Source organism: Salvia miltiorrhiza, chromosome 1, assembly GCF_028751815.1.
Source record: "Salvia miltiorrhiza cultivar Shanhuang (shh) chromosome 1, IMPLAD_Smil_shh, whole genome shotgun sequence".
Taxonomy (NCBI): Eukaryota; Viridiplantae; Streptophyta; class Magnoliopsida; order Lamiales; family Lamiaceae; genus Salvia; species Salvia miltiorrhiza.
Window position 1 is genome coordinate 50,839,709 of NC_080387.1, and position 9,303 is coordinate 50,849,011.

The following is a 9,303-nucleotide window of genomic DNA, read 5'->3' on the forward strand; positions in this document are numbered from 1 at the left end:
GTTCCATGTCATGTCTGAACCACAACAACCCCTTCACCGCCACCCCCACCCAAAAGTAAAAGAATATAACAGGGGAAAGAGAGAAAGAAAGAAAGGCAATAGCCATCACTGAATCTAACAAGGCACATCTAGTTACCCCTAACAATATGCAACAACATTGACAAGACATTATAATCACTGCAAATAAGTACCTGCTTGTATAATTTTGCATCAGAAAGTTTGACCCTTAATTGCCTCTCCAAAACTTCTTTAACAACTCTTTTTTCGGCATCATCACGCAGCCTTTCAGCCATTAAGTAGTAACCTTCATAAGCTAGTTCCTCATAAGATTTTACATATTCCTTGTAACGATCAGCCCATCGAAACAAGTCACGTGGAGTGATAAATCCATGTTTTCCAGCAAAAACATTGCTACTCTGCCTATGCAAATGCAACTCCTTCATCACATCAACCATTTTTTTCGCATAGCTTCCAGCAACATTGCACCTTTGTTCCAGAATTGTGCTCAGCTCCTCTTGTGGTATTTCATCAACATGAATCTCCACAAAACGATTGCGGAAGGCTCTAGATAGCATTTTGCGACCCGCATAAACACCGGGTGGATTTTGAGTTGCAAACAACATAAAATTTGGATGAGCACAAATTGTTTCTTGGAGCTCAGGAACAAAAAGTTCCCTATTATCATCTAGCAACCGATTCAGTGCTTCAAGGACATCTGAGGGAGCCAAGTTAAGTTCATCGAGAACAATCCACTGACCTTTACGAACAGCTTTTACCAGGACACCTTCATGGAAGACGAGCTTTCCACTTGCATCAGTTATATAAGAACCAAGATATTCTTGAAGATCAGTGTGTTCATGATTATTAATTCTCACAAATTCATGACCAGTAATTGCAGCCAGATAGCAAACCAGGCTAGTCTTCCCGCTAGATGTGGGTCCCTGCAACAAGACAGGATATCTTCCAATAAAAATAGCTCGCGCAAGATTCTTAAGATGTTCCTTGACACTCTTAGTAAGAACATAGCTCTTCAATATATCATTATCAGTTGAGTGTGTTTTGACCGCCAAGTATTCATGAAAAGGGAGCGACTGAAGTGATCGACTTCCTAATAGATGCTTATAGATTAAAGTGTTCATTGATCTTGCACTAGGGTCATCTAATGAATTCATAAAGAACATACAGAATCCATCATAAATAGATTTTTCCAATCCAAATTTTCTTTTAGCCTTCTTTAAATATTCCAGTCCCCGGTATAGAGAGCGTAAACTGTAATGAGGCTTCTGATTAGCCCCATCCTGTAGTCTTTCCTCTGATTCCTTTGCTGCTTTGTAAAATCCCATGATTTGACTTACTAGTTTTCTATATGACGGGTCATCATCAATAAACTGATTAATGAACAAAACCAAGTCTTCATCATCTAATACATCATCAACAAAGTATTCTGTAAATCTGCTCCTCAAAGAAACTGCCAAGTCCCTTTTACCAGCATCAGTAGCAGGGTTCATGCAAGCAAACATTCGGAAGTTGGGATGCCGATGAATATATTCTATATCTCCTCTTTCAGCCAAGCATACAGACCCTCTCTCATTTTCGAGGACCCCAGTAACTCGCTGCAAGATCTCTGGAGGAGCCAAATTTACTTCATCTAACAATACCCATTCACCATTTTTCATGGCTTCAATAAAAGCTCCTTCCACAAACGAAAAAACCATTCCATCTGATGCACTAACCTGTGCATGCGCCCTTTCAAGGTTTGCTGAAAATATTTCCCAAGCTTTCAGTAGTTCTTCACTTAAAGGTCTCTTCCGCTTCTTACCGGAACTGGGTTTTCTTATTTCAACTATTCTGCTGATGCATTTCTGGAATCCTCTTAACAACATTTTCCAGTTCTTCTCATGTACAAATTTCCTCATACGGGTAAGATATATGTCATTGTCCTAAAAGGAAAGAGAAGTATGTTAGACTCATCTTTAAGGAAAGGGGAGAGAGAAGCACAATACTTTCTGGTGAATGATACCTTTGAAGGAAAGGTGTTAGTGAACAGAGTTATAAACTCCTGATATAGAGGAATACAAACAAGCCCGGCATCCACAGGTTTGAACCCTCCTAACAGGTCAGCAACATCACTCTGCTGACTTAAATTCTGAAGAGAGACAATGATTAAAATGGCCAATTGTCACTTCTACGGGTTCAAATAATTTTAACAAGTCAGCAGTAAAGGATTCCAAACTCAACATACCAAAACTGTAAGTTTCTGACCAAGCCTTGTGGCAAGTGTCTGAACAAGAGTAGTTTTCCCAGTGCCTGTTTCACCAACCAATAGTACGGGCTCATTATACTTAACAGAGCAAGCAATTCTCTCAAGTGCATGTACTGAGCTACGGAGTTCAACAAACGGCTTCTTATTCCTATTCGGCTGTAAAAACAGGATGGTATTAATAAATTGTATGAAGAAGCTACTTCAGAATAAGATAAACCAAAGAAAACAATGCGGTCACTCACTGCCATTTCAGCATGTTGAAGGTTACATCGCCCAATTCGGAACTCAGATTTCAGTTCCTGAACATAGTAGAAACAATGGTGAAACTGAATACACCAATACATAGCTCGACAGCCCACAAAACATGCACATCATGTTAATGGCCAAAACAGTACCTGAATTACAGGCTTGTTAACAGGATACAAAGTCTCAGCTGCTATAACACCCCACAACCTAGCAATCTCTCTCATGATAGCCAGTCGATTTGCGGCCGAAGTAGAAAAGGATGCAAAAACATCTATTGCCTGAAAACGGAAAAGAACTTGATTACAGTATAGCATTTAGCAAAAACCCTACCCATAAGGAGAAGTTGAAGAATTATCATGATGAATCTAACCTCTTTACAAATGTTTTCGCACACATAAGAGGTGAGTGTTTCATGTCCAGAGCAGGAAACCAAACTTGCAACTCTTTTGCAGAACTTAAGAAGATCCCTAAATTGCAGAGAAAACGTTTAGCTCATATGTTTGGCGAAAAACCATACAAGGAGAACATGCATTTACAAAATTTGCTGCTACCTTAGAGTGAACCTCCCATTAGAACTTGAAGATGATATCAATCCTAATTGAAAATTTGTAAGCTGGTTTACCCTTTCAAAGGTTTCTGCAAAAAGCATCAGAGAATAATTATACACAGTACTGTGATAAGGAGCACAAGTTTTTCTTTAAAATGAGAAATTAACAGACCTATGAGTTTTAGGGCAAGGTACTCCAGTTCTGGGTACCACTGTAAAACAATATTCATCAGATCCTGCTTACTGGGTGGCGCAATCATTATCTTCCTCCAAACAGCACCAAGTGAATTCCGACCTAGTACAAGGAAAAAAAAAGAACAGAAAAAAGCAAAGGGCATCACATCAAAACAAGGAGAACGAAATAGCAGCTACATTATCATGTAGCTTTTTGCAACTTCCAATTATAACACAACTTTTAAAATTATATATTTATTAATAATCACTTCACGGAGCTCAAAAGAACAATTACTAGGCCTAATACAAGTTATCTAATGCTAGGTATTCCTTCTCACAATAGATGGTGAGAATTTATCTAATTTTAGGAATTTAGCTACTCCCATCACAGATGTAACGTAGACGGAAGTGATTAACATCTCCAGATCATGACCCTGTTATGGAAAAAACTAAGATATAACATAAGCTGACATTAAGCACCACAGCGAGAACAGTATCATGTTTTTTTTTCTTTCTAATTTCATGTATCAATCTAAGTTATCCATGAAAAAGTAACAATCTCAAACACACAGAAAAGTTGATGAATTCTGCTTGAGCTCACGAACTCACTAAAATAAGGTTATTTTAATGTTGAAAAGCATATGGAGGAAGAGCTTTCATTGTTCACGGCTAATCAACTAGAAGAACAAGAGAAAAATATCAAATGCAAAGCAACACTGACCTTCACTAAAACGAGATGCATCTGGATTTGAGCTTGTCACAGTTGAAAATAACCGAAAACTTTGGTTTACTCTTACTGCCTGCATAGTTTATTATAAGGCATTAACTATCAAATTAATGTAATGCACTTCTGGACTGACTCAATCACAGCGATGAATAAATAAGTGAAAATTTTCTAAAAACATATTGGAGTTGGAAGCAAACAAACATAAGGTAACATATACCATAGCAATAAACAAAGTTATAAGGCCTAAACATTTTTCAACTAACTTCAACAATTTACCATCAATACCCCTCCCACCCCCCAATTAAAGCATTCTCTATGATATTAGAGACAGAAGACAGCTATACCTCCCCATGGCCAGTTGAGAATGTAATTGCACCTTCCAACAAAGGTAACAAGATCGATATAATATCAGATGGTGCTTTATCTATATCTTCGAAGACAACCCAAAAACCATTCAGGACCGCCTGTCAATAAGTATGTAATACATATTACAACAGAGCAACTCAGGCAGTAAGTTAAACTTAATGATTAACTTCAAACCTGAGTGAGAGAACCAGGTTGCCATCTGAATTCACCAGGTTTCTCCGTGCAGACATAAGTCCCAAGCAATGTTTTCCCATCAACCTGCTCGTCCATGTGAATGGACAAAACTATGTAGTTTGAATGGAAATGTCAACAATCAGAAGAAGAGTTCACAAATATCAAAGATATAGAATTTATTGAATAATGAGACTGAAAGAATTCACCACACTTGAATATCAGAGTTTCTTTGACACCATTTATACCACTCTAGACAGGATTCATGCAAAGAACATAGCATAATTTTTAATCCTCACACGAAGATCATGTGCTTTCAACCATCAAGTTTTTTAAGTGAAAAGCTTAAGTAAACTACTGATGCTGCATGGTTTAATGCAACAATTAAGCTACTTACCTTTACTACCATAGTCATGGGCCAACTTGAAAATAAGGGCAGTTTTCCCACCACCAGCAGGACCATAAAGAAGCACAGGCCACCTCTGACTAACAGCTAAAGAGATCATCTCAAAACCTTTTCTCAGAGCAGATGTCAAGACAAAGGGTATTCCAGGACTTCTGCATGAAATCAAGATTCAGACCTCAGTAGTTATGTATAGCATATGAGATATCAAAGAAGTACTTCCCAGGAACATTGGTAAACATCCCAGAAGTATCAGTACATAGCGTGCTTTTTATAGGAAATACCATCCAAACACAAACCGAAATAACCCAAAAAATATAGCCACCAGGCCCACCACTTCAATAATATAAAAATCGTACCCTGTACCCTGCATGCTAATATGATTTGAGGGCACAATCTTATCAGTCATTGAAGAGCATGAGCTGTCTTTTCTTCCAACTGCCCCAGCGTCATCTGCCAAATATTCAAGATGCCAACCCCCTTTCTCAAAAGATACATCCATACAAAATTCTTGCCAACTGTAAAAAGAAGTACAACCATGAAGTCTAACTTACTAAAAACTTGCACTGAAGTATTAACAGTAAAATCCTGAAAACGGCTACAATTTTAACAATGTAGAATAGAGTAATGTCAAATTTGAGAGCATAACAATTTCCTTTTGCAGGCACATCATCTTAATCCTCCATGATATATCCCTTTCTTTGGATATGTTCTTCTGATTCTAGATTCAATGAGATGATATCAATATTTATTGTTTGAGCTCAGATAATTATAGTATTATTTATTGTTCTAGACAGGAAAAACTATATTACATGATTTTAAGATTTTCCTTTATAGTAAATGTCAAAAAAAAAAAAATCATTTATAGTAGATTTTGAGTAAGCTGTCATATTGTATCAAACTCGAGTTCTTACATTTTCTGCTTACTCTTAAGCTAGTTATACTAAGAGTACTTCATACGCATAACGGCATGAGAATACACAATTTTCCTTCAATATTCCATCAATAAAAACTTCTGCAACTGCAAATTTACACAGCATATGGTTGTTTGGTTGGGGTGGTTTTTTTGTTTTTTGTTCTTTTTTGGGAGGGGGGAGGGGGGTTGGCATAGATCAAACAGAGGCATTAAAAGTAAAAAATGAGCTTACCGCAAAAAACTCTTAAAAGCTTCTTCAGAGTCAGTATTAAGGTTTGCAGATGCCTTAAAACTTAATCTCAAAGCTCTCGACACAATGCCAACACTGCACCATCTCATGTCAAACAAAATATTTCTTAACATAGCATCATTAACCAGGGTAAGGTCTGCGGACTGCTGTACAATGTCCAAAAAACAGGACCAATCCCATAACGTAGTGAAGACAGCCGGCTCCAATATAAGGAAACGATATGATGCTCGGACAACATTTAACAACTGACTGGGCCCCTGAAAACCAAAGGGAGTTTTAAAGATGTTGAGCCAAAGATATTATGTTTGAGGAAGATTTTTAAATGTTCGCAAAGATATGAGCTTAATCTGCCATAAGAAAAATAGAAGCACTCGGACAACAATATTGTGTTCGTAAGTAAAATTAGTAAACCAATACTCAAGTAACAGATTACCCCGGATAGTGCCTTGGAAACTGATGTACATTGCACAATTCTTTCAAATGGAGAAGGAGCAACTTTAAAATAATTTAAAATGGACCTGCACCAAGGAACGAGAGAACTTAAAATAGAATCTGGGTCGAGAAGGAGAGCATACAGGACTAAGATAGAGAAAAGAACAAATAGATCATAAGAGAAGAAAGTAAATGCCCCACATTACTGGACATCAACCACAGCATAGGTAAACAGTAGCATTAGATCATTTGCAGTTTACTCACTAAAATAAGATGTTATGCTTAGCCAATGTATACAATTTACCAAATCATGCCTGTTATCAGTATTCTAGTCCCAATCATCATAGGAAAAACAGCCCCAGCACTCTTCGCCATAACAAGAAATAATATGTAATAACTGCATTGTCCCGTGCATGAATGAATTGCAAAGTGGGATATAATGAAGTTCCAGGATATAAATGAATCGATCAAAATAATCTTATTACCCCAAAAGCAAAGGTATCAAATCAAGGGCACGGCAGAAGGCGAGACATGCAAGTTCGTGAAGACGCAAGGCCTTCCTTCTTCTCACATAAACATCAATAACATGAGCTACCTCTGGACTATCTACATTTTCATCTTCTCTGAGAAACTCTTCTTCATCGAAACCTTCTGCATTACTATCATCATCTGACCTCAAATTCGGCACCAAGTGAAGCAAATGCACACTCCTCTCAACAATCTTCTGTGCTATAGGCCTGAAGCATCCCAGCAACGGAATTGTGTAATTTGGGTGCAGAACCAGTTCTCCCACCGCCAGCACCACCTCATCTTCTGTGATTTTGTCACCCTAATGCGCCCAGATACACATAATTTAACATTCATTTCACTACCAATAGCTGCAAAAATGACATTTTCTCTAAAATACTATACAAAAATTCAGTACCTTCTCTAGCAAATTACCGAAGCTGGGAACTGACTTGAGCTTCGGACAACGATCAAGAAACCTCCGTAGTTCCGATTCAAGTGAAAAGCTCCCGTCAACCGCCATTCAGAACTTTGAATATAGCTACTGCAAACCCAAAAAAGGTTTAAAATAAAAATGAAGTCCCTTAATCTTCTCTTAAGTTCCTGCAACGCTGCTTGAATTCACTTAAAACCACAAAAAAGATTAAAAAATATCATCTTACTATTTGAGGTTTCTTCTTAATTTCTTAAAGTTTTCTGATTCCGGGAGGAATTTCTCTTGAATTCACTACTGAAGATGTTAATTGTCTCCAAAGCTCCTTCCTTGGAAGAGAAAGGGGTTTAAGAGTGGTTTAGGGTTTTAGTTGCAGGTGTTTAAATAAGCCGAGTTCGGAGGTTCAGCCCAATACCAATTGTAAATGGGTCGGGTTGTCGGCTACAAATTCATTTTTTTTAAAAGGAGCTACAAATTCATTTTATTATAAGGTTAATAATCTTAAATGCCCGAGTTGCAAAAATAAAATTACTTTCCAAAATTTCGAAAAACTTATATCTTTCACGCAATCTTTTTTGAAAAAGTTGTAAATATGATTTGGATTCAAACTACAATATTACTACTTTTTAAAATTTTGACGTGGAAGACTCGAATACAACAAGTTTTTACGTATATTTTATTTAATTTCATCCAGTTATTAAAGCTACATCGAAGTCAAGTCTTTCACGCCAATTTTTTTTTTGATAAATTATATAAATAAATAAATAAAATTAAAGATCGCGCAACGGAGGATTCAAACTCAGGACCTCGGGTCTTTGACATTTACGCTAATTTTTTGAACTTAGAAAGTGCAGGTTCAGAGCTAGATCATATTTATAATTTTTTCCAAAATGTTAGGAATTTTTGAAGATTTTATAGGTCATGCGTGTTTGAAAAGTATGTTAAGGACATTTTCACAAACCCAAGGAAAGATAACTGGGTTTGGGCTCATAATGTTGTATGGGCTCAATGTTTGGTAACAGCTTGTTAGGTGTTGAAACTGTAAGGAGGTCATTTGATACGACATGATATTGTCAAGAAATTAGGATGAAATATCCAAAATATCCCTATTAAAATCAGGGGAGGAAGAAAGTTTGAGAAATCATTCTCTCTCTCAACAAAAAGACCACCGCCCTGAACAAGAAGACCACCGCCATCATTCTCTCTCTGTGTGAAGAAGTCGCCACTGCCGTAAAGAAGAAGATCGTCGCCATCATTATGTCTCTCTCTGAAGAAGTCGCACCACCGTAAAGAAGAAAACCACCGCCATCATTCTCTCTCCCTCTCTCTCTCTGTAGAAGAAGCCACGGCTTGTCTGGGATTTGTTAGCTTTGCTTCTCTGGGGAAAAATATCAAACATGGTGTGCGTGTGTTCCGGAGAGCAATTCAAGCTAATCCTACAATCTCCTAAATCACTGGCCACGAGGGATTTTTCTGCCAGTGATATCTCATCAATACAAGCTCGAAGATGCTCAAATTGATGAAACCGATACCACATTGAATGAGGCACTTTATCTAAATTACGAGGTACACACCATCATCTCTCTTTGAAAAATCGCTTCAAATATGTGACGTTTGAGTGAGAAATTGGTGGATTTTAGGAAGCTAGAGCGTTGTTGGGAAGAGTTGAATCCCAAAGAGGCAATTTTGATGTTGCCCTTCAAGGTCTTCCCCGGCGGCAAAGTCGAAGAAGGCGGGAGAAAATGGATGTGTTGGTGGTGGGGAAGGAGAAATGGGGGTAGTTTTGTGAACGAAAATTTAAACAAAGAGTATTGTAGTCTGTAGCACTCAGTTTCCCTAACCGAGGGTGACCCCCAGTTGTGTTTCCA

The 9,303-nt window shown here is 37.7% G+C and overlaps 1 protein-coding gene across 2 annotated transcripts in view; it reads right to left on the reverse strand.

Annotated features, from left to right (window-relative positions):
- Window positions 1-7,782, reverse strand: part of LOC130990847 (midasin) — a 31,720-nt gene extending 23,938 nt beyond the window's left edge. For both annotated transcript variants that reach the window (XM_057915084.1, XM_057915079.1), the window contains exons 1-18: window positions 7,665-7,782; window positions 7,421-7,546; window positions 6,981-7,324; window positions 6,497-6,581; window positions 6,046-6,320; window positions 5,257-5,415; window positions 4,892-5,052; window positions 4,498-4,607; window positions 4,302-4,421; window positions 3,952-4,030; window positions 3,229-3,351; window positions 3,061-3,145; window positions 2,880-2,976; window positions 2,659-2,787; window positions 2,506-2,562; window positions 2,243-2,419; window positions 2,021-2,146; window positions 192-1,940 (exon numbers count right to left, since the gene is read on the reverse strand). In XM_057915084.1, the coding sequence (XP_057771067.1) occupies window positions 192-1,940; window positions 2,021-2,146; window positions 2,243-2,419; window positions 2,506-2,562; window positions 2,659-2,787; window positions 2,880-2,976; window positions 3,061-3,145; window positions 3,229-3,351; window positions 3,952-4,030; window positions 4,302-4,421; window positions 4,498-4,607; window positions 4,892-5,052; window positions 5,257-5,415; window positions 6,046-6,320; window positions 6,497-6,581; window positions 6,981-7,324; window positions 7,421-7,525 (3,981 nt within the window). In that variant the 5' untranslated portion in view covers window positions 7,526-7,546; window positions 7,665-7,782. The remainder of the gene's footprint in view (window positions 1-191; window positions 1,941-2,020; window positions 2,147-2,242; window positions 2,420-2,505; window positions 2,563-2,658; window positions 2,788-2,879; window positions 2,977-3,060; window positions 3,146-3,228; window positions 3,352-3,951; window positions 4,031-4,301; window positions 4,422-4,497; window positions 4,608-4,891; window positions 5,053-5,256; window positions 5,416-6,045; window positions 6,321-6,496; window positions 6,582-6,980; window positions 7,325-7,420; window positions 7,547-7,664) is intronic.
- Window positions 7,783-9,303: the final 1,521 nt, after the last annotated feature.